The sequence below is a fragment of the Castor canadensis genome, chromosome 5 (genome assembly GCF_047511655.1).
Source record: "Castor canadensis chromosome 5, mCasCan1.hap1v2, whole genome shotgun sequence".
NCBI classification, from domain to species: domain Eukaryota; kingdom Metazoa; phylum Chordata; class Mammalia; order Rodentia; family Castoridae; genus Castor; species Castor canadensis.
The window spans coordinates 69,065,225-69,090,474 of NC_133390.1; the positions used below are offsets into that span (position 1 = coordinate 69,065,225).

At 37.6% G+C, this 25,250-nt stretch overlaps 1 protein-coding gene across 5 annotated transcripts in view; it reads left to right on the plus strand.

The window, feature by feature from the left end:
• Stxbp5l (syntaxin binding protein 5L) overlaps positions 1-25,250 on the plus strand; it is a 391,328-nt gene that overhangs the window by 341,547 nt on the left and 24,531 nt on the right. For all 5 annotated transcript variants that reach the window (XM_074073244.1, XM_074073245.1, XM_074073246.1 and 2 more), the window contains one exon: positions 812-1,051. In XM_074073244.1, coding sequence (XP_073929345.1) covers positions 812-1,051 — 240 coding nt within the window. The remainder of the gene's footprint in view (positions 1-811; positions 1,052-25,250) is intronic.

Below are 25,250 nucleotides of genomic sequence, written 5' to 3' on the forward strand. Positions count from 1 at the left end.
TTGCTTCTTGGAAAAAAATAGTCTGAGGAATCTTTGCTTAGTTTCTTCCTATAAAAACAATGCGACACTTGGAAAGGAGAGTAAAGGCAGTAAAAAGAAAAGCATGAGGAAATTGTATTCTGGAGCAATAAAAAGAACAGTATAACCATATTAATATTTAGCTGAAGTAGGTGGGTAAGGTGCTTGTAAGGTGCACATATGGAAGTGTTGATAAGCAAAAGAATCTGTAACCATCCTGTTTCCTTTAAGTGGACTAAAGCCCTCTCAGAAAGAATACCACAATCAACATGATGGCATAGCCTACCCACTCCTCATTTGGCTCCTGACAAAGTCAAACTGGATTTGAATTCAAAGTAGGCAGATTGAAATTAGTTCAGACAGATTTGCATTTGGGCCTTGATAAAAAAGTTCAATTTTTGCAGCTGTAATTACCCCAGATAAAAAATGTATTTGTCACATAATACTTGGGATCCAGATTAGCCCTTTCATATCAGTAGCCACAATAATTTCAGTAAGTGAAAACTGCCAAGAAATCATTAGGAATACTTTCAACAATTGAGTTGGAGAGAAGCACAATTAAAATTATATCAGAAACTTATAAATATACATTAAACTTATAGATTTGTACTTCTGGATTTCAGAGTTTTTAACTTCAAAATAAGCTGGTTAACTGGATAAGCTGTTTTCTATGTCAATTAACAAAGAATGAAATTCTTCTTTCCTCTTGTAATTTTGGTTTTTCATTATTAAATCTGACTGTCCTTCTGGAAATATGTTCCTACTTAATTTTTGCTTTTTAAAATTTTTATAGAAAACCGAGAGAATTCTTATAATCGTTCTAGAAGCTCTAGCATCTCCAGTATTGACAAAGATTCTAAAGAAGCAATTACAGCATTATACTTCATGGAATCCTTTGCACGGAAAAATGATTCTACCATCTCCCCTTGTTTGTTTGTTGGAACGAGTCTGGGAATGGTGTTAGTCATCTCCCTAAACCTACCATCAGCAGATGAACAAAGGTTTACAGAACCAGTGATAGTATTCCCAAGTGGTAAGAGTTTTTATTCATTCCCTCATTGCTACTTTTTAAAAAAATTTAGATATAAGGAATTGATAAATTTATTGTTATGGAACAAATATTATGAGCCTAAGTCTTCTGTATATTGAGAACTTCATAAATCAATATTATTCTAATGTTTGTCATATTGTAACTTACCTGTCCTTCAGGATAAAAGAGTAGTCATTTCTGCAGTAGTAAACTGTAACTGCCAACCTAAGTAGTGCCTTCAAAAATAAGTTTCTGGAAAACACCAAGATAAACCTTAATGCAAAAGTTAAATTTATTTTTAATAAATGGATCATTTCTCCAAAGTTCTATGCCAGATCAGATCCTATGTATAAACATACATCATCCTTGAAGAGCTCAGAACAATTAAGGTAGAAGTTGTCTAACCTAAGATGGCTATCTAAAGCCTTACAATCTTCCCATCTTATTTCAAAAGCATGCCGTGTAATCTTTCTTTTCCTATCCTAGTGCCTAGAGAATGTGACCAGTTGTATGTATTGTTTCTAAGGCATGTGTTATATTCTCTTCCTACCTGAATTATCTTTACTTTCCTTTAACAGAAGAAATGAGTATGATTCCCCTTGTTATTCTTTGAATACTTTAACATGTTCTTATCACTTATTCTCCCATATTTCCACCAAATATAAGCAATGTTTTGGATAGTTTTTAAGTTAAAAAAGAATTTCATTAATACATAAGAGAAGGGGTTTTTATTTTTAAATATACATATAGTATGACAGGTTAGATGGAATTATGTTTTCTTTGTTAAATGACATGCTAAATTCATATAGTTAGATGGTATGTAGAATTATCAGCTCTCTACTAGTATGGCAAATTCAGATAAATACATTGCATTTTAATCTGTTAAGGAAATTTTATTTTAAACATAAATTTCACAGTGAAAAACTAGTTTTTACTGTACTCTTAATTTTAAGGAAATCTGCATCATTCCTCTAATCTGGTTAAACTAGAGCCAGATAAGAGGTCATAATGAATTATTAAGTATTCAAATCCATTCTTTAACTCAATAAATGATTATACATATTGAACATCTAATATAATCCAGGTATTCCTCAGAAGTTTAAAGATGAAATCAAGTTTAATCTTATGTATCACATAATCTTAAAGCCATGATTGAAGACAATTTTCTAATAAATATTCTGACCAATGTGGTTTTGTAAGTAACAGGATAGAAATAAGAAATCCCTGGAACTAGTATAACAGATCTCAAGATTTTATAGGAAATTTCTTTACCATTCTTAGCAAACAAACTGTACCAATAATGATGACAAAATATAAAAAATATAGATTTAACTTTTAACTTCAGGTTGTACATATTTGAAAACTTTCCCTTGTCTAGTAACGTGATATGGGGAAAGGTGTCTTCTCTAAGTTCTCTGTCAGCATTCAAAATTTTAGTCATAATATGTCTGTATCAGTTCATGGATTATAACAAATATTCCACACTAATATAAGCTGTAAATAATAGGGAAATGATAGAAGAGGTATATGAACTATACATACCATCTGCTCAATTTTCCATAAATCCAAAACAATACTTTAAAAAGTCTGTGAATTAAAAAGGAAAAAGTTATAAGACTGAGTTCAGATTTGTTCCAATAATTAACTACTGAAAGAAAGGAAACCTAATTGGAAGCCATAACTTATAGCAGTAAAAAGAAAAAGAGGAGAGTGGAGTTTCATAAGAAAAAAATAGAAGTGACAGAAAACCAGTTCAAATTTAAAGTATAAAATTCTGCTCTTCCTCCTTCATAGCTCACTTATTGACTCTGTAACAGGTGTCCCAGTTTGCACCCTCTTTACAATATCTTTCTCTGTTCTGTACCCACCAGCTCCTGCCTAGCTATGAAAGGGCACTATTCATGGTTTTATCATCTGTAGGTACAATGTTGTACAGCAGATATCTAGAACTTCTTTCATAACTGAAATTTTATGTTACTTGATTTAGCAACTCCCCATTTTCTCCCAAACCATGGAAAATATCATTCTATTTAATTTTATGCATTTCACTATTTAATGTTTTGACCACTGATATGCCCCATATCAGGGAAATCATGCAGTATTTGTCTTTCTGTGACTTATATATTTCACTTAACATGATGTCCTTAGGGTTCATCCAGGTTAAGCTGGTGGAATGGCTCAGGTAAGTGGTAAAACTCCTGCCTACCAGTGCAAGGTTCTGTTCAAACCCCAGTGCCACCACCAGAAAAAAAAAAAGGTCTTATGAAAACAATAGCAAAGCTGAAAACCAGTGACTCACGCCTATAATCCTAACTACTCAGGAGGCAGAGATCAGGGGGATTGTGGTTCAAAGCCAGCCCAGGCATAATAGCTCATGAGCCCCTATCTCAAAAAAACCCTTCATAATAAAGGGCTGGTGGAGTGGCTTAAGATGTAGGCCCTGAATTCAAACCTCAGTGCCACAAAAAATAAAATAATAGTAATTAAAAAAAAAACAGCAAAATGATGGCGAAGTAAAAGCTTTTTCCATGGGACTCCATGAATGAGGAAGTCTGGATAACAAAGAAGAGGCTACATACAGAAGAGAAAAAGTGAGGAAGAGCACCAAGAACCAGCAAAAAGGAATAGAACAAACTGAAAACTATAGCAAAACAGGGAGGCAACAGAGTAAATTAAGAAACAGTTTGCAGCTCCAGCCCTAGCTCCTCCAGGGAGAAGGGAAGCTAATGCCTCCTCTTAATGTAAGCTAGGCAGCCTCCACAACAGACTTAGCTTTGGGACAAAAACCACACCTCCACAAACCTTAACCCCAGTCTGGGAACTTGATAGGGCAGTAACTTTCCAGTATGGCAGGCCAGCATCAAACAAGACATCTTTCATTCCCCATAACTCAGAGAGCTGCGGCAAAGACCCATTTTGAGAGAGGACCTCCTGATCTAAATTGAGATACTGGGTGTGGAGTCTTAAAAACAAGAAGCAGTCACAACTCAGGGCATCTTGAGACACCTAGTCACAGTATATGAGACGGAGATGGCTACAAGAAGCTTGTGCAAACAGAGAGGCTTTGACTTGGGGCAAGCTTAGAAGTTAAAGGGAGCTCAGGAAAGGAAAGCATCACCATAGTCAGTGAGAGTATGTCCAGGGCCTGAGGAAAATTTCAAAAACAAAGCACCTAACATTTGCTGGCAGAAATCTCCCGTTACAGAATCTGCCTGCAAACAGCCTGCAGTTAGGAGAGTGTTAAGACTAAGCAACCCCAGGAATTTGAAAATTCACAGCTCCGTGAGTTTTGGAACTCCTGGTCACAGTGTCATGGTGGGAGACTGCCACCAGAGGCAGAGGCAGACATAGAGAAGGAGAGGGGGTTTATTTGTTGTTTTTTTTTTTAGTTGTTTATGGCAGTTTTTTTTTTTTAATTGTTGTGCTGGGTGGGGGTACACTGTAGCATTTACAAAGGTTCTTACAATATATCAAATATATCATACTTGAATTCACCCCCTCCACTGCTAACTTTCATCCCCCTTCCCCTGATTTGAGGATGCATATGATGCAAATAATATATACATGTGTATGTAAATGCAAAAATGATATCTGTTGAAACTGTTCCAAGAAGGAGAGGTTTTGACTAGAGTGAGCTGAGAGCTCCTGGCAGGAACTCAGGAAGCTCCAAAAGGCCAGAGGTTGGCAACTCCACCCTATCCAGTGACAGTAGCTCCATTGCTTAAAGTTAATTTCAAAAGCAAAGCACCCAGCCTTCCCTGGCTGAGAGCTCAGGTTACAGGAGCTTGCTCAACCTGCTTGTGACAGGCAGGCTTTGAGACTGAGCCAGCAGCACTAAGCCCACATATTGTTGCTGGAAACAGTGAGGGAAACAAAGTCAGTCACCGAGACCACTTTGCAGGAAGCAGGAATTTTATTATGCTAGCAGACTCAGGGGAGATAAATTCTCAAAGTCCTGATCCCCAATCAGTGTCAGGAGATGGGTTACATACCCCCCAGGAGGGTTATGGAATTAGGGGGTTTTTGTAGTATATGGGGTTTTTGCAGTATATGGCTCAGTTACAGGAAAACAAGTTGGTTATGGAATTTGCCACCCCCACCCTTTTATAGAATGTGGGTATGATTATAAGAAACCTTGCAGAGCTAGCTAAGGGTGTGCAATATTGCAGAGCTAGCAGAAAGCTGCTCGCAGACTCAGTGTGGGGAAACCAAGGTAGATTCCAGACATTCAGTAAATCCTAGAAAAATGGCCAAGATGGCTCCAACATTCCTCCCTTTGGTGCTTTGACATTTTATTTGTCAAAATGCATCATCTCTTTCTTCCTGACAGATGGGATTTACTCTTTGGTAACCTTGTAATACATATAATTGTGTGGCTGTTTTCCGTTCTACTATGGCTTCTATTAGGGTCGTTATGGACCACATGACCAGCAGCAACAAGCATGGGAGTATAAGACAGCCTAACACTGTAATTAATACAGCCCCAAACATTGTTTTAAATCCTCCTGTTGTAGAGAACCATACTACAAGCAAGTCAGGATTCCACCATTTCCAAGTCTTAACTGGAACATGAACAATCTTTCTTATTCTATCTGTGATCTCTTCTATTACCTTTCCCATGTCATCATTCTGAAGACAACAGTTACTCAAATTGAATTTGCTACACACTCCTCCTTCTGAGGCTATGAGATAGTCTAGACCCAAGCAGTTTTGATAAATTGCATTCTGCATTTTGGTGCCTTGCTTAGCTAATATAGTGAGGGCTTTTGCAGTTTCATTGGTTATGATCTCTACCACTGCTTACAGCTGTATGATATGGTTGAGCATATATATTGGAGTCCAGTAGCCCTAAGTGCCATCCTCAGCCCATGTGTCTGGCCCATGATATTGAATTATGCACTCTGGGGGCCACTCTTCGTCTTTCCAGTTTCCAATTTGTATACTCCTTTGTATAGCCCTCCAACTCCTTGGGTGCCCTCTTTCCTCATAGACTAGAATTCCTAGCTGTTTACCTTGAGGTAAGGGGAGGGGAAAAAAGGAGGGAAGTATTGTCCCTAGCAAACAGGCGCTGGCTCAGTACCGGTATAGCGTGATATAGGCGGTCCTTCCATATATCCAGTACAATCCTCCTGGGGCCCACCATTCTATGTTTGTGTCATCCTTGTTCCATGCTTGTTGGAGGCAGTGGAAACTGGACAAGGGATGAGGGTTTGGTTCAGAATGGTTTGAAGACCCCACCACTGGGTTTCTTGGGCAGTGGCATTATAAAATCTCTGACCCAGGCATGTCAGACTCCCAACAGGGTTTTTGAATTTCCCTCCCCACAAGGCAAGACAGTTTTTACCAATAATGGAAGTTTTTAGGAGCCAGGTTCTTGCCTTGAGGTGAGGACGTCCCATCCCATTGGGGGATTTTTGGGGATCTAACTCTTTGGCCTCCCAAGGCCATTGATCTCCCATATTTGCTCTCCCACACACATAGCAAGGACTAACATTAAGAGACTGAGCTATTGTCTCAGCTAAAGACAGGAACAAATTTCTGGTAATGGAGGAAATGGGAGGAGGGCCTTTTTCCATATCCTCAAAGAAGGAATGAAAAACCCAGTAGGATGTGGTCTTTGTGAGACTACAACCCTCTTAAAAACTAGTTTTGCTCTTGGGTCATTCCATAGGCAATCTATGTGGATGCCTATCACATGGCCTTTTTCCCAGTTCCACTTGGGGTCTGTGAAGTTAAGAATAGTGAAACTGACAGGATTGCAGACTCCCCAGGAGCAGTCAGGTGGGGCAACTCTCTTTTGGAGAATGGTAAACATTGTTTTCACAGGCTTCAGCCTGTGTGGCCCAAGTTACACATTCCCAAAAAGGGCACATGGGTGTGTTCCCATAACAACCATATTCATATCCAGTTGACTGTTCTTCACATATGTACTTGTTTTCTTTCATATAGCTTCTTTCCCTCCAGAGGGTTGTACACCCAGAGATACTGGCATCAAAATTATAGCTAGCTGCTACACAAGCATCAAAATAGACTGATACTGGCTGATGGGGGTTAAAGATCCAGGTCCGGGTAATTAAGGGCCCTCTCATATGTTGGAACTCTAGCCATTCTTCTGAGGAAGCATGCTCAGTGTGCTGTGAGCACACTGAGTAAGTACTACCATTGTGAAAACATGAGCCAATAACAGTACCCACACATGAGTAATAGTTATGGAACAGCAAGGTTGTGGTAGACAACGCACGGGCAGATAAACTGGGGCATGTGGCAGTGGTAACAGGTCAGATTCAGCCTAGAGCACTGAGGAAGGAGCCTTTTCTTTCTTTTCCTTTCTTTTAAGAGACCCAGTATTTGTTTCCCTTGCCATCATAATCTTACAATTGTCTTCAAAGCATTTCTTAAGCCAAGGAGGAGGATGAGCTGCCAATGTCTGCCATATGTCTGTGTAGGGAAACTGGTCAGGATGACCTGGCAACCCTGTCACTACCTGATAGATCCTATGAATGGTTTCTTAACCTAGAGATCCCTTGGGAGGCCATCCAATCTCAAAGGACACCCAATCTATTTGACAGAATTTCCAAAGTTTCTAGGGTGTGAGCTCCACATTGTAATCACCTATGTACCCTCTCTTGAAGTCGTCAAGCGTACATTTTATTAGGAGTCTTTTTATTTTGGCTCCCACCCATATTGAGACAAGGTACAAGAGGATTGGGGAGTTTAGAAATGAGGTGCAGGGTCCTCAGTTTCCAACACAAAAGGAAGACAGAAAACTTTCACTTGATACATCCCTAGTGATTCTCCTCACAGAGATATTTCAGAAGTCTCATAGCTGAGGTGAGTCCATATAAACCCCAGACTGGTGCCCCAAAGGGGGTTGCCCTAGACCAAATGAGAGTATGTCTGGCTTCTGGAAACAAACTCCACACACTGTGTGGTAACCAAAGTCATATTCCTTTCATGCTCTCAGTCACACATCACACATTCATCCAACCCACATACCTAGTCTGGAAGATATCCCAGCTTCCCCTTGAATAATCACAAAAAAACTGATTCAAGGATACTGGTGGATACCTAGGGGTTGATCAAGCCCCTCTTCCATTCTCTCATGGACAGGCATATTCTGATGGACCCAGGTCCTACCTAATCCAGATGGAGACCACTCCAAAACTTCTTGGTTCCTGAGGTCTCTACCCAGGTTCCATTGGTGTGTACCGACCTGAGGCCTCAGTCTCTATGAGAAGCTTCCCTAGCTGTCTGGATTAAGTGTACAGTGGCACCTTGACTGGGTTGCATCCCCAGGACTTGGACCACAGCACCAGAAATGTTGTGGGAAATGGCAAGGGAAATGAAGTCACCAAGACCACTTTCCAGGACGCAAGAATTTTATTATACTAGCGGACTCAGGGGAGAAAAGTTCTCAAAGCCCTGAGCCCCAATCAGTGTCAGGAGATAGGTTATATACCCCCCAGGAGGGTTATAACCAGGGTTTTTTTGCAGCATATGAGTCAGTTACAGGAAAACAAGTTGGTTACAGAATTTGCCACCCCCACCCTTTTATAGAATGTGGGTATGATATAAGAAACCTTGCAGAGCTAGCTAAGGGTGTGCAATATTGCAGAGCTAGCAGAAAGCTGCTTGCAGACTCAGTGTGGGGAAACCAAGGTAGATTCCAGACATACAGTAAATCCCAGAAAAATGGCCAAGATGGCTCCAACAGTATAACACCAACCAATGCACAAGGAAACACAAGAGACTTCAGTTACTTCTCCTCTATTTGAGTCATGTTAGAGAGCAGGCCTGTGTCTTGGACACATGAACAAAAGCTTCCTTACACAGCTATCCACGAGTCCAGTGGTGAGGAACTATACTGTAGTCTTCCCACCACACACTCCTGCCTGAACACTGAGAATCCTTCAACTAAAGACCACTGGTGATTAAAATTTCCAACCAACAAAATTGGCCTTGGATACATAAATCTCAATACAGAAACACAAGAAATATGAAAACAATGTAATATGACACCCCCAAAAGTACAACTCCAAAGTAACACAAGAAATATGAAAACAATGTAATATGACACCCCCAAAAATCTACAACTCCAAAGTAACAGACACTTGGGTTAGGGAAATGGAAGGAAGACAGAGAACTCAAAAACATGATTATAAGAATGATCAACAAAGTGAAAGAGGACATGTATAAAGATGAATAAATTAAAAGAGGACTCAAACAAGCAGCTGAATGAAATTAGGAAAAACTGAAGGATATAAAAGAGGAATAAAAAAAAATACAGAAATCCTAAAAGAATCAACTGAAATTCTGGAAATGAATAGCTCAATTGAAATCTCAGTTGAAAGTCTCCCCAGTAGTATAGATCAAATTAAAGAAAGAATATCAGAGTTTGAAGATAACGTCGATGTATTAGAACAGCAAGATGAAGAAAAAGGAAAAAAATTAAAAAGTATGAATAGAATATGTAAGACATCTGGGACACTAGTAAAAGACCAAACTGACAAATCACAGACATAGAAGAAAGAGAAGAGGTGCAAACTGAAGGAATAGAAAGCATATTTAATAAAATAATAGGAGAAATTTTCCCAGATTTTGAGAAAAAGATAGCCATTCAGGTCTTTTAGGAATCTTTTAGGGAACCCAACAGTTAAGACCAGAAAAGAAGCACTCTGAGACATATAATTAAAACATTAATGTGCAGAACAAGAAAGAATATGGAAAGCTGTAAGAGGGAAGCAGCAAGTAACATATAAAGGCAAACCCATCAGAATAACAGCAGATTTCTTAACAGTAATTTTAAAAGCAAGGAGGACATGGAATGATGTATAACAGATGAAGTAAAGCTTCTCCTATAGCAATACCTAATAAATGAAGATAATAAGGAAGAAAAAATAAAAGAGTAAGAAACAAGAGAAGAAGAGCATCTTCACTTCTCAACCCTTAATGATTTAAGGGATCTAGTCCATGTTCATCAGCTACTACTGAGGTCATGAGAAGATGGTGTCCTGATGAAGTAATGTTAACACAACCAACCTCTACCTAGCAAAACTGTCATTCATAACTGAAAGAGATATAAAAAGCCTTCCATGAGAAACAAAAAATGATCTCATTGACAAAAATAAACATTGGCAGAAGATACTCAGAAGAATCCTATGCACAGAAGAGGAAGATAAATGTAGCCATGAGAATAAATAAATCTCATCAGATGAGTCCATAAGCAAATAAGAATCAAACACTGCAAAAGCAGCAAAATAGCAGGATTACTGCATACCTTTCAATATTAACACTGAATATTAATAGTCTCAATTCTTTAATCAAAAGATATAGAATAGTGGATTGACTCAAAAGGCATTACTTGACCATTTGTTACCTACAAAAAATACATCTCATTGACAAAAATAAACATTGGCTTAGGGTGAAAGGGTGGGAAAAACTCTTTCAAGCTAATGGACCCCCAAAGCAGGAAAGAGTAACTACTCATTTCTGATAAAGTAGAACAATCAAGAGGAAATAACAATTGTAACATGTGCCATATAAGCACCAAATGTGGGTTCACCCAACTTCATTCAACAAAAACTACTGAACTTAAAGGCTAAGATAGGCATCGACACAATAATAGTGGGATACTTCATAAATAACCCACTATCACAGATAGGTCATCCAGACAAAAACATCAACAAAGAAACCTCAGTGTTAAAGTATACTATAGACCAAATGGACTAACAGACATCTACAGAGTATTTCATCCAACACCCTCACAATATACATTCTTCTCAGCAGCCCATGGAACTTTCTCCAAAATAGATCATATGATAGGATAAAGGAATTTATTTCAGTTTTCTTATATTTGCTGAGTCTTTATCCTATCATACCATAATGAAATAAAATTAGAACTTGATAGCAAATGAAGCTTCAGAAAATATTCAAACACATGGAAGCTGAACAACACATTTTTGAAGGACCAGTGGATAATTGAAGAAATAAGGACTAAATCCAAAAGTTCTTTGAATCTAATGAAAATGAAAACACAACCTACCAGAATCTTTAGAATTAAGCAAAGGCAGTGCTAAGGGGAAAGTTTATAGCTATGTATGCATACATCCAAAAAAATAGCCTAATGATGCATCTCAAGCTCAAGCTCCTAAATAAACAAGAACAAGTCAAGTCCCAAACTAGCAGATGGAAAAAAATAATAAAGATTAGGGCAGAAATTAATGAAATAGAGACTAACCTATACAAAAAAAATCAATGAAACAAAAAGTTGGTTCTTTGAAAAAATAAGTAAGATTGACAAATCCTTAGCCAATCTTACTAAAAGAAGGGAAAATACCAAAATTAATAAAATTAGAGATGAAAAGGGAATATTAAAGCAAATACCAATGAAATCCAGAGGATCGTGAGGAAATACTTTGAAAATCTACATTCAAACAAACTGTAAAATGTACAACAAATGGATAAACTTCTAGATGCATTTGACCTACCAAAATTGAAACAAGAGAATATAAACCACTTAAATAGAACTGTAACAAGCAATGAGGTTGAAGAAATAATAGTCTCCCAACAAAGACAAGCCCAGAACCCAATAGATTCACTGTCAAATTCTACTTAGACCTTTACAGAAGAATACCAATTCTCCTAAAACTTTTCCATTAAACAGAAAGGGAATGAACACTGCCAAATTCATTCTATCAAGCCAGTATTATACTCACTCCAAAACTAGACAAAGACACAACAAAAAAAAGGGAATTGTATACCAACCTCTTTAATGAACATAGAACACAAAAATTCTCAATAAAATGCTTCTAAACTGAATTCAACAGCACATTTAAAAGATCATACACCATGACTAAGTTGGTTTCATTCCAGGCATGCAAGGATGGTTCAACATGTATCAATCAATAAATGTAATAAAGCACATAAACAGAAAAAGGACAAAAATCACATGATAATCTCAATAGATGCAGAAAAAAACTATGACAAAATTTAATATATTTTCATGATAAAAGCTCTGAAGAAACTAAGAATAGAAGGAAGATACCTCAACATAATGAAAGTTGCATATGGCAGACTTACAGCCAACATAATACTAAATGGGGAAAAACTGAAATAATTTCCTCCAAAATCATGAAGGAATGAAACAAGGGTATCCACCCTCCCCACTGTTATTTAATATAGTACTAGAATTCCTGGCCAGAGCAATAAGCCAAGAGAAGGAAATAAAAGAGATTAAAATAAAGAAGAAGGAAGTCAAATTATCCCTATTTGCAAATGATAAGATTTTATACTTAGAAGACTCCAAAGATTCTAACCAAAAAAATTTCCTTGATCTGATAACCACTTTTGGTAATTTAGCAGAATACAAAATAAACATGCAAAAATCAGAAGCTTAGCCAGGTGATGGTGACTCATGCCTGTAATCCTAGCTACTTGGGAGACTGAGCTCAAGAGGATCACGGTTCCAGGCAAGCCCAAGCAAACAGTTCACAAGACCACATCTTCAAAAAAAAAAAAAAAAAAAAAAAATATATATATATATATATATATGTATGTATTTTCACTATTTTGCTGTATCCAGTGAATATATATGATATATATCATATATGTATTTCATGGTGTATATATATTTATTTATTTACATGTATAATATATATTCACACATACATACATATCATGGGGTGTTACACAGCCATAAAGAAAAATAAAATTATATAATGTGGAGGAAAATGGATAGAACTGGAGATCATATCATACTAAGCAAGATAAGCCAAGGTTATGTTCTCACTGATTTGTAGAACCTATGCCTAAAGTGACAATAAAGATGATAATAATGGGACAGGAATCTATATAGTAAACTGTCTGGGGGAGATCAAGGGGAGAGAGAGGGGGTAAAGAAATGATACTGAGGGGTGAAGAAGTACATAGATACATATGAAGACAGCATAATGAAATTCAACAAATACTGTTTGAACAAGGGAGGAAAAGGATGAGGGGGAATGGATATGTAATGGAGGGAGACACTCAAGTTAAACTTTATGTATATATGAAATTATCACAATGAAATCCCTTCATAGTATTAATGTATGATAATTCAAAGCCAAAATTAAGAAAATTTAAAGGTTCATCCATGTTGTTGAAAATTGCAGGATTTCCTTCTTTTTTTGTCTGAGTAATATTCCATTGTGTGTGTAAATACATAAATACATATGTCACACATATATAACATTTTTATGTATTCATCTGTTGGATCTTTAAATTGTTTCCACATCTTCACTATTATGATCAGTACTTAATGAACACAGGAGAATATATGAGTACACATTCTCTTCAAGATCCTGTCCTGGGATATATACCCAGGAGTGGATTGCTGGATTATATGTTAGTCTTATTTTTAAGTTTTATTTTTTTTTTCATTTTTCTTTTATTATTCATATGTGCATACAAGGCTTGGTTCATTTCTCCCCCCTGCCCCCACCCCCTCCCTTACCACCCACTCCACCCCCTCCCGCTCCCCCCCTCAATACCCCGCAGAAACTATTTTGCCCTTATCTCTAATTTTGTTGTAGAGAGAGTATAAGCAATAATAGGAAGGAACAAGGGGTTTTGCTGGTTGAGATAAGGATAGCTATACAGGGCATTGACTCACATTGATTTCCTGTGCGTGGGTGTTACCTTCTAGGTTAATTCTTTTTGATCTAACCTTTTCTCTAGTACCTGGTCCCCTTCTCCTATTGGCCTCAGTTGCTTTAAGGTATCTGCTTTAGTTTCTCTGCATTAAGGGCAACAAATGCTAGCTAGTTTTTTAGGTGTCTTACCTATCCTCACCCCTCCCTTGTGTGCTCTCGCTTTTATCATGTGCTCATAGTCCAATCCCCTTGTTGTGTTTGCCCTTGATCTAATGTCCACATATGAGGGAGAACATACGATTTTTGGTTTTTTGAGCCAGGCTAACCTCACTCAGAATGATGTTCTCCAATTCCATCCATTTACCAGCGAATGATAACATTTCGTTCTTCTTCATGGCTGCATAAAATTCCATTGTGTATAGATACCACATTTTCTTAATCCATTCGTCAGTGGTGGGGCATCTTGGCTGTTTCCATAACTTGGCTATTGTGAATAGTGCCGCAATAAACATGGATGTGCAGGTGCCTCTGGAGTAACAGTCTTTTGGGTATATCCCCAAGAGTGGTATTGCTGGATCAAATGGTAGATCGATGTCCAGCTTTTTAAGTAGCCTCCAAATTTTTTTCCAGAGTGGTTGTACTAGTCTACATTCCCACCAACAGTGTAAGAGGGTTCCTTTTTACCCGCATCCTCGCCAACACCTGTTGTTGGTGGTGTTGCTGATGATGGCTATTCTAACAGGGGTGAGGTAGAATCTTAGTGTGGTTTTAATTTGCATTTCCTTTATTGCTAGAGATGGTGAGCATTTTTTCATGTGTTTTCTGGCCATTTGAATTTCTTCTTTTGAGAAAGTTCTGTTTAGTTCACATGCCCATTTCTTTATTGGTTCATTAGTTTTGGGAGAATTTAGTTTTTTGAGTTCCCTGTATATTCTGGTTATCAGTCCTTTGTCTGATGTATAATTGGCAAATATTTTCTCCCACTCTGTGGGTGTTCTCTTCAGTTTAGAGACCATTTCTTTTGATGAACAGAAGCTTTTTAGTTTTATGAGGTCCCATTTATCTATGCTATCTCTTATTTGCTGTGCTGCTGGGGTTTCATTGAGAAAGTTCTTACCTATACCTACTAACTCCAGAGTATTTCCTACTCTTTCTTGTATCAACTTAAGAGTTTGGGGTCTGATATTAAGATCCTTGATCCATTTTGAGTTAATCTTGGTATAGGGTGATATACATGGATCTAGTTTCAGTTTTTTGCAGACTGCTAACCAGTTTTCCCAGCAGTTTTTGTTGAAGAGGCTGCTATTTCTCCATCGTATATTTTTAGCTCCTTTGTCAAAGATAAGTTGCTCATAGTTGTGTGGCTTCATATCTGGATCCTCTATTCTGTTCCACTGGTCTTCATGTCTGTTTTTGTGCCAGTACCGTGCTGTTTTTATTGTTATTGCTTTGTAATATAGTTTGAAGTCAGGTATTGTAATACCTCCTGCATTGTTCTTTTGACTGAGTATTGCCTTGGCTATTCGTGGCCTCTTGTTTTTCCATATAAATTTAACAGTAGATTTTTCAATCTCTTTGATGAATGTCATTGGAATTTTGATGGGAATTGCATTAAACATGTAGATTACTTTTGGGAGTATAGACATTTTTACTATGTTGATTCTACCAATCCATGAGCATGGGAGATCTCTCCACTTTCTATAGTCTTCCTCAATCTCTTTCTTCAGGAGTGTATAGTTTTCCTTGTAGAGGTCTCTCACATCTTTTGTTAGGTTTACACCTAGGTATTTGATTTTTTTTGAGGCTATTGTAAATGGAATTGTTTTCATACATTCTTTTTCCGTTTGCTCATTGTTAGTGTATAGAAATGCTAATGATTTTTCTATGTTGATTTTATATCCTGCTACTTTGCTATAGCTATTGATGATGTCTAGAAGCTTCTGAGTAGAGTTTTTTGGGTCTTTAAGGTATAGGATCATGTCGTCTGCAAATAGGGATATTTTGACAGTTTCTTTACCTATTTGTATTCCTTTTATTCCTTCTTCTTGCCTAATTGCTCTGGCTAGGAATTCCAGTACTATGTTGAATAGGAGTGGAGATAGTGGGCATCCTTGTCTGGTTCCTGATTTTAGAGGGAATGGTTTTAATTTTTCTCCGTTAAGTATAATGCTGGCTGTAGGTTTGTCATATATAGCTTTTATAATGTTGAGGAACTTTCCTTCTATTCCTAGTTTTCTTAGAGCTTTTATCATGAAATGATGTTGGATCTTATCAAAGGCTTTTTCTGCATCTATTGAGATGATCAATTGGTTTTTGTCTTTGCTTCTGTTAATGTGGTTTATCACGTTTATTGATTTTCGTATGTTGAACCACCCCTGCATCCCTGGGATGAAGCCTACCTGGTCGTGGTGAATAATCTTTTTGATGTGTTGCTGAATTCGATTTGCCATTATTTTGTTGAGGATTTTTGCATCAATGTTCATTAAGGAGATTGGCCTATAGTTCTCCTTTTTGGAGGTGTCTTTGCCTGGTTTTGGGATAAGTGTAATACTGGCTTCATAAAATGTGTTTGGCAGTTTTCCTTCCCTTTCTATTTCGTGGAACAGTTTAAGGAGGGTTGGTATCAGTTCTTCTTTAAAGGTCTGATAGAATTCAGCAGAGAATCCATCAGGTCCTGGACTTTTCTTTTTGGGGAGACTCTTGATTGCTGCTTCAATTTCATTTTGTGTTATAGGACTATTCAGGTGATTAATTTCCTCTTGGTTCAGTTTTGGATGATCATATGTATCTAGAAATCTGTCCATTTCTTTTAGATTTTCAAATTTATTTGAATATAGGTTCTCAAAGTAGTCTCTGATGATTTCCTGGACTTCCATGGTGTTTGTTGTTATCTCCCCTTTTGCATTCCTGATTCTACTAATTTGGGTTTTTTCTCTCCTCATTTTAGTCAGGTTTGCCAGGGGTCTATCGATCTTGTTTATTTTTTCAAAGAACCAACTTTTTGTTTCATTAATTCTTTGTATGGTTTTTTTGGTTTCTATTTCGTTGATTTCAGCTCTTATTTTTATTATTTCTCTCCTTCTATTTGTTTTGGGATTTGCTTGTTCTTGTTTTTCTAGGAGTTTGAGATGTATCATTAGGTCATTGATTTGGGATCTTTCAATCTTTTTAATATATGCACTCATGGCTATAAACTTTCCTCTCAAGACTGCCTTAGCTGTGTCCCATAGGTTCCGGTAGGTTGTGTTTTCATTTTCATTGACTTCCAGGAACATTTTAATTTCCTCTTTTATTGCATCGATGATCCATTCTTCATTAAGTAATGAGTTATTTAGTTTCCAGCTGTTTGCATGATTTTTGTCTTTACTTTTGTTGTTGAGTTCTACTTTTACTGCATTGTGGTCAGATAGTATGCATGGTATTATTTCTATTTTCTTATATTTGCTGAGACTTGCTTTGTGCCCTAGGATATGATCTATTTTGGAGAAGGTTCCATGGGCTGCTGAGAAGAATGTATATTGTGTAGAGGTTGGATGAAATGTTCTGTAGACATCTACTAGGTCCACTTGATCTATTGCATATTTTAGATCTTGGATTTCTTTATTGAGTTTTTGTTTGGATGACCTATCTATTGATGATAATGGAGTGTTAAAGTCTCCCACAACCACTGTGTTAGCGTTTATATATGCTTTTAGGTCTTTCAGGGTATGTTTGATGAAATTGGGTGCGTTGACATTGGGTGCGTACAGATTGATGATTATTATTTCCTTTTGGTCTATTTCCCCTTTTATTAGTATGGAATGTCCTTCTTTATCTCGTTTGATCAATGTAGGTTTGAAGTCTACTTTGTCAGAGATAAGTATTGCTACTCCTGCTTGTTTTCGGGGGCCATTGGCTTGGTAAATCTTCTTCCAGCCTTTCATCCTAAGCATATGCTTATTTCTGTCGGTGAGATGAGTCTCCTGTAAGCAACAAATTGTTGGATCTTCTTTTTTAATCCATTTTGTCAAACGGTGTCTTTTGATGGGTGAATTAAGTCCATTAACATTGTGTTAGTACTGATAGGTATGTGGTGATTCCTGCCATTTAGTTATCTTAGTTGTTTGAAGGTTTGATTGTGTGTACCTAAAGTGATGTTACTCTCTACTGTCTTGCTTTTTCTTATCCTGTGGTTTGGTGCTGCCTGCCTTTTCATGGTTAACTTGGGTGTCACTTTCTGTGTGCAGGATCCCTTGCAGAATCTTTTGTAATGGTGGCTTTGTGGTCACATATTGTTTTAGTTTCTGCTTATCATGGAAGACTTTTATTGCTCCATCTATTTTGAATGATAGTTTTGCTGGGTAGAGTATCCTGGGGTTGAAGTTATTTTCATTCAGTGCCCGGAAGATCTCAACCCACGCTCTTCTTTTAATGTTTCTGTTGAGAAGTCTGCTGTGATTTTGATGGGTTTACCTTTGTATGTTACTTGTTTTTTCTCTCTTGCAGCCTTCAATATTCTTTCCTTAGTTTCTGAACTTGTTGTTTTAATGATGATATGTCGTGGAGTAGTTCTATTTTGATCTGGTCTGTTTGGTGTCCTGGAGGCCTCTTGCATTTGTATGGGAATATCTTTCTCTAGATTTGGGAAATTTTCCGTTATTATTTTGTTGAATATATTACGCATTCCCTTCGCTTGCACCTCTTCTCCTTCTTCGATGCCCATGATTCTCAAGTTTGGTCTTTTGATGGAGTCAGTGAGTTCTTGCATTTTCTTTTCACAGGTCTTGAGTTGTTTAATTAATAGTTCTTCAGTTTTTCCTTTAATTACCATTTCATCTTCAAGTTCTGAGATTCTGTCTTCTGTTTGTTCTATTCTGCTGGATTGGCCTTCCGTTTTGTTTTGCAGTTCTGTTTCGTTCTTTTTTCTGAGGTTTTCCATATCCTGGCTGTTTTCTTCTTTATTGTTGTCTATTTTTGTCCTGAGTTCATTTATCCATTTATTCATTGTGTTCTCTCTTTCACTTTGGTGTTTATACAGTGCTTCTATGGTTTCCTTTATTTCTTCTTTTGCTTTTTCAAATTCTCTATTTTTATTGTCTTGGAATTTCTTGAGTGTCTCCTGTACATTTTGGTTGACCCTATCCAGTATCATCTCTATAAAATTCTCATTGAGTACTTGTAGTATGTCTTCTTTTAAATTATTCTTGTAGGCTTCATTGGGTCCTTTGGCATAGTTTATCTTCATTTTGTTGGAGTCTGGCTCTGAGTTTCTGTTCTCTTCATTCCCCTCTGGTTCCTGTACTAATTTTTTGCTGTGGGGAAACTGGTTTCCTTGTTTTTTCTGTCTTCCTGTCATTGTCCTTGGTGTTGTTACTGTCCCTGTACTGTGTGTAATTAAGTATTTTCTAGCTTGTAATAATAACAATGGTAATATTGAGAATGGAAGAGTGAGCTGAGATGGAAAGCAAGAAGTTAAAGAAAACGGGAAAACAAATATACAGACAAGAGGGAGAAAGCAGAACAAGGTATCAGACAAGAGAGTTTCAAAGGTATAAACAGGGAGTGTTAGTGTACTAATCGACAGTAAACTGAACAGACAATAGAGTGACAGAGAGAGGATTGAAAATCAAAGATAAAAAAAATTAAAAATAAGTATATGAAAGTAATATCTATTTATAAAAATGAATTAAAATAAAATGGAAAATAGAAAATTAAAAAAAAAAAAACAAAAAACCAAAAAACTTCCAAGTTTATATGCAATGCAATTTCAGTCTTAATAATTTGGATGTCCGTCTCAATCTCCAGTCCTGGAGTTGGTGCCTCAGATGTTGTTCTGTAGTTGTCTCATCAAAGGGGATGCATAAAGTAGAACAAAACTACACTCACACACACACAGAAGATAAAAAAAAAAAAAAAAAGTCCCACCAAGTGTCCCCAGTTCAAATGCAATACAGTTTCAGTAAGTTTTTCGGCTTGCACGTGTAATTCGGTTGTTCTCTCATCAAAGGTAGGGAGAAAAAGAAAAAAAAGCGTCTGGAGGCAGTTCTGAGAATGGTATCTGCAACTGTGGCCTGCCTGCCTGCTGCTCTCAGCCTGTAGCTGGCGGAGTTATTTATGCAGATCTCTGGGGTGAGCTAGCACTCACCTGGTCCCACAGGCTTTGTTTGCTCAGAATTCTTCTGTGCGGCGGCCTCTGCTACAGGCTTTCCCCTTTGCAAGCACTGGGAAAGGTGACACTGCCCCGCGTTGTCAGGCCTGCGTGTTTATTTACAGTTCACCTGGGAAGTGGGTCTTCCCTCCTCTCACAAGCGTCCCCGCTCCTGGTTGCTGGGCGCGCGCCCCGCTCCCGCCAGAGCCTCTCCGGCCCGCCCGGCTCGTTTATTTACAGTCCCGGGAAGGGTTCCCTTCCCCCAATCTTCAGCGCTCAGGGCGCCCCACCCTCTTTCCAGCGTGTCTTAACTGTTCTTATTGCTTAGTACTCAGTTTCTCTTTTTTTCCCGGGTGGAGGTCAGTCTGTCCAGGGGGCTATGCTGCTCTGGCCCAGGCTTGTCTGTGGGGGAACCACGGTACCGCGAAGCTCACCTGGTCCGCGTCTTCCCAAGCCGTATGGGCGCCGGCCACTGGCGGCCCCGGGGGCCTCCTCGGTTCTCCATTTAACGTGAAGTGGAGATTCTCTGCACCGGCTGGAGATGTGGAGGGGTCAAAGTTATGCCTTTTCTCGGTGATTATGCCTGCAAAGTGTGTCTCCAGCGTCTCTCCAAGATTTCACTATAGGAGGCTCGCTTTCTGCTTCCTCCCTCTAGCCGCCATCTTGGAATCTCTATTTTTAAGTTTTAAAGAACCTGTATACTCTTTTCCATACCAGTTGTACAATTTTACATAGCAAGTGTGGGTTGTATCCCATGTACTTTTGATTTGTATTTCCTAACAATTAGTGACATTGAGCATCTTTGCATATACCGGTTGGCCACTTATAAAGCTTTTTGTTGAAGAAATATCTATTCAAGATCTTTGCTCACTTTTTAACAAAACTGTTTTTGATAAGGTAAACAAATTGATTAACACTTAGCTATACCAAGTAAGAAAAGGGAGAGATTAAAATAAAATTCAAAATGAAAACGGAGACATTACAACTGATGCCAGAAAAGCAACTGGGATCTTAAAAGACTGCTGTAATAAAACTGGATAACCTAGAAGAAATGGATACAATCCTAAAAAATACAGCCTTCCCAGAATAAATCATGAAGAAATAGAAAGTCTGAGCAGACCCATAACTACTAAGGAGATTGAATCAATAACCAAATCACTCCTAAAGGAAAAAGTCTATTATTCTTTTTAAGGAATCTTTTCACATTAATTATCTTGGTGGTCCTAACAGCAAATTCCTATCAGCAATATCAGGGTTTTTTTTTTTATTATTATATATTGTGCTGGGTGAGGGCACATTGGAGTATTTGCAAAAGTTCTTACAATGTATCAAATATATCATATTTGAATTCACCCCCTCTGTTGCTCTCTTTCATCTCCCCTCCCCTGATTCCTGGAACAGTTTCAATAGGTATTTTTGCATTTACTTACATATGTATACATTATTTCGGGCACCCCCTTATCACTCCCCTCTCCTGTCTCTGGACAGAACCTATTGTGCCCTCCTGTTCTCTGATTTTGTAGAAGAAAAAAACATAAAAGAGTAAAAGAGAAATAAGGCATTTTTTCTAGTTTGAGATAAAAATAGCTTACCCAGGGAGTTTCATTATGTTGTTTCCATGCATATGTATTCCAACCCCAACTGATTCACCTTTTCCAGACCTCTTCACTCCTCGTTGTCTGCTTCCCATGGTGGCCCTGGCCAGTTTAAGATTTCTGTATTCATTCCTTGTACCATGAGCACATCAACCACATTCAAGTTTTTTGTTTCCTTCCCTTGCCCTGTCCTTCCCGTGCATGGTCTCCCCTTATTGTGTCCCCTATAATATCACTGCATTTGTTTTAGGTTTGTAATCTGCATATGAGGGAGCACATGCCATTTTTGGCCTTCTTAGTCTGACTAACTTCACTTAAGATGATGTTCTCTAGTTCCATCCATTTACCTGCGATTGACAAAATTTTATTCTTCTTTGTGGCTGAATAAAATTCCATTGTGTATAAATACTACATTTTCTTAATCCATTTGTTGGTAGTGGGGTGTCATGGCTGTTTCTATAGCTTGGCTATTGTGAGAAGTGCTGAAATAAACATGGGTGTGCAGGTGCCTTTGTAGTAACCTGAGTCACATTCCTTCAGGTATATTCCTTGGAGTAGTATTGCTGGATCATATGGCAGATCTATTTTTAGTTTTTTAAGAAGCCTCCATATTGTTTTCCATAGTGGTTGTACTAGCTTGAATTCCTACCAGGCATGTAGAAGGGTTTCTTTTTCCCCACATCCTTGGCAACATTTCTTGTTGGTGGTGGTCTTGATGGTAGCTATTCTAACAGGAGTGAGGTAGAATCTTAGTGTGGTTTTGATTGCATTTCCTTTTTGGCCAGGGATTGTGAGTATTTTTTCATGTGTTTTTTAGCCATTTGGACTTTTTCCTTTGAAAAAGTTCTGTTTAGTTCAGTTGCCCACTTCTTTATTGGTTCATTGATTTTAGAGGAGTTTAGTTTTTTGAGCTCCCTGTATATTCTGGTAATATCAGTCTCTTGTCTGATGTATAGGTAGTAAATATGTTCTCCCACTCTGTGAGTGACCTCTTCAATTTAGAGACCTTTTCTTTTGTTATGCAGAAGCTTTTTAATTTCATGTAGTCCCATTTGTCAATCCTTTCTCTTAGTTGCTGTGCCACTTGAGTTCTAGTGAGGAAGTCCTTGCCTCTACCCATTGCTTCCAGTGTATTCCCTGCTCTTTCCTGTACTAGCTTCAAACTTTCAAGTCTGATATTAAGGTCCTTAATCTGCTTTGAGTTCGTACTAGTACAGGGTGACAGGTATGGATCTAGTTTCAGTTTTCTTCAGGGAGATAACCACTATTCCCAGCACCATTTGTTGAAGAGGTTGTCTTTTCTCCATCATATGTTTTTGGTACCTTTGCCAAAAAATTAGGTGGGCATAGCTGCGTGGATTCATATCTGGGTCCTCTGTTCTGTTCCTGCCAATCCATGAGCATGTGAGACCTCTCCACCTTCTTTGATCTCTTTCTTCAGTGATTTGTAGTTCTCCTTGTAGAGGTCATTTAAATCCTTGTTAAGTTTATTCCTAGGTATTTGAATTTTTTTTGAGGCCATTGTAAATGGAATTGTTTTCCTATATTCTTTCTCAGTCTGCTTATTGTTGGTATATAGTAAGGCTACTGATTTTTCTAAGTTGATTTTGTATCCTGCTACTTTTCTAAAGCTGTTTATGATGTCTAGGCATTTTGGGGTGGTGTTTTTTTGGGTCTTAAAGTATAAGATCATTTCACCAGTGAATAGGGATAGTTTGACTACTTCTTTATCTATTTGTAGTCCTTTTATTTCTTCTTCTTGCCTTATTGCTCTGGCTAGGAATACCAGCACTATGTTGAATAGGAGTGGAGAGAGTGGGCACCTTTGTCTCATTCCTGACTTTAGGGGAAAAGGTTTCAGTTTTTCCCTATTAAGTATGATGTTTTCTATAGGTTAGTCATATATAGCCTTTAAAATGTTGAGGTACATTCCTTCTATTCCTAGTTTATTCAGAGATTTTATCATGACATAGTGTTGAATCTTATCCAAGGCTTTTTCTGCATCTGTTAAGATGATCAAGTGGTTTTTGTCTTTGTTTCTCTTAATGTGCTGTATTACATTTAATGATTTGTGTATGTGGAACCATCCCTGCTTCCCTGTAATGAAGATGACTGAGTCATGGTGTATGATCTTTTGTATATGTTGTTGGATTCAGTTTGCCATTATTTTATTGAGGATTTTTGCATCAATGTTCATTAAGGAGATTGGCCTATAGTTCTCCTTTTTGGATGTGTCCTTACCTGGTTTTGGGATGAGTGTAATACTGGCTTCACAAAATGAGTTAGGCAGTGTTACTTCCCTTTCTATTTTGTGGAAAAATTTAAGGAATGTTGGTATTAGTTCTTCTTTAAATGTCTGGTAGAATTTAGTAGAGAATCCACCAGGTCCTGGACTTTTCTTTTTGGGGAGACTGTTTATTGCTGCTTTAATTTCATTGCATGTTATAGATCTGTTTAGGTGATTAATATCCTCTTGGTTCTGTTTTTGATGGTCATAAGTATCTAGAAATTTGTTGATTTCTTCTAGATTTTCCAATTTATTTGAATATAGGTTCTCAAAGTAGTCTCCGATGATTCCCTGTATTTCCTACATGTTTGTTGTTATCTCCCCATTTTCATTTCTGACTTTACTAATTTGGGTCTTTTCCCTCCTCATTTTAGTCAGATTTGCCAGGGTCTTGTCGGTCTTGTTTATGTTTTCATAGAACCAACTTTTTGTTTTGTTGCTTCTTTGTATGATCTTTGGGGACTCTGTTTCATTGATTTTGGCCCTTATTTTTAATATTTCTCTCCTTCTGCTTGTTTTGGGTTTTGCTTGTTCTTGTTTTTCTAGGAATTTGAGATGTAGCATTAGGTCATTTATTTGAGATCTTTCTTTGTTTTCAGCGTATGGCCTCATAGCTATAAACTTTCCTCTTAGGACTTCCTTTATTGAGTCCCATAGTTTCTGATAGGTTGTGTTTCATTTTCATTAAATTCCAGGAACTTTTAGATTTCCTCCCTTATTTCTTCTATGATCCACTGATCTTTGAGCAGTATGGTGTTCAACCTCCAATTGTTTGTGTATTTTCTACTGCTGCTTTTGTTGTTGAGTTCTAGTTTTATTGCATTGTGATCAGATAGTATGCAGGGGGTTATTTCAATTTTCTTATATTTTGAGGCTTGCTTTGGGCCCTAAGGTATGATAAATTTTAGAGAAAGTTCCATGGGCTGCTGAGAAGAATGTATATTGTGATGTTGCAGGGTAAAATATTCTGTTGATATCAGTTAGGTCCATTTGATCTATGGTCTCATTTAGTTCTAGGATTTCTTAGTTGATTTTTTTTTGTCTGGATGACATATCTATTTGTGATAGAGGGATATTAAGGTCTCCTACTAACACTGTGTTAGCATCTATATATGATTTTAAGTCCTTTAGTGTATGTTTAGTGAAGTTGGGTGCACTGACAGTGGGTGCATGTAAGTGGATAATTGTTATTTCATTTTGATGTATTGCCCCTGTTACTCGTATGAAGTGTCCTTCTCTGTCTTATTTGACCACTGTGAGTTTGAAGTGTGCTTTACCTGATAAAAGTATTGCTACTCCTGCCTGTTTTGGAGGCTATTATCTTGGCAAATCTTCTTTTACCTTCACTCAAACCAGTATTTATTTCTGACAATAAGATGAATCACTTATAAACAACAGATTGTTGGATCTTCCTTTATAATGCTTTTTGCCAAATGGTGTCTTTTGAAGGGAAAGTTGAAACCATTGACATTCAATGTTAATATTGATAGATATGTGGCGACTCCTGCCATTTTGTTGTTTAAGGATTTGAGTGTATGCAGTCAAATTGATGCTACTCTGTGAT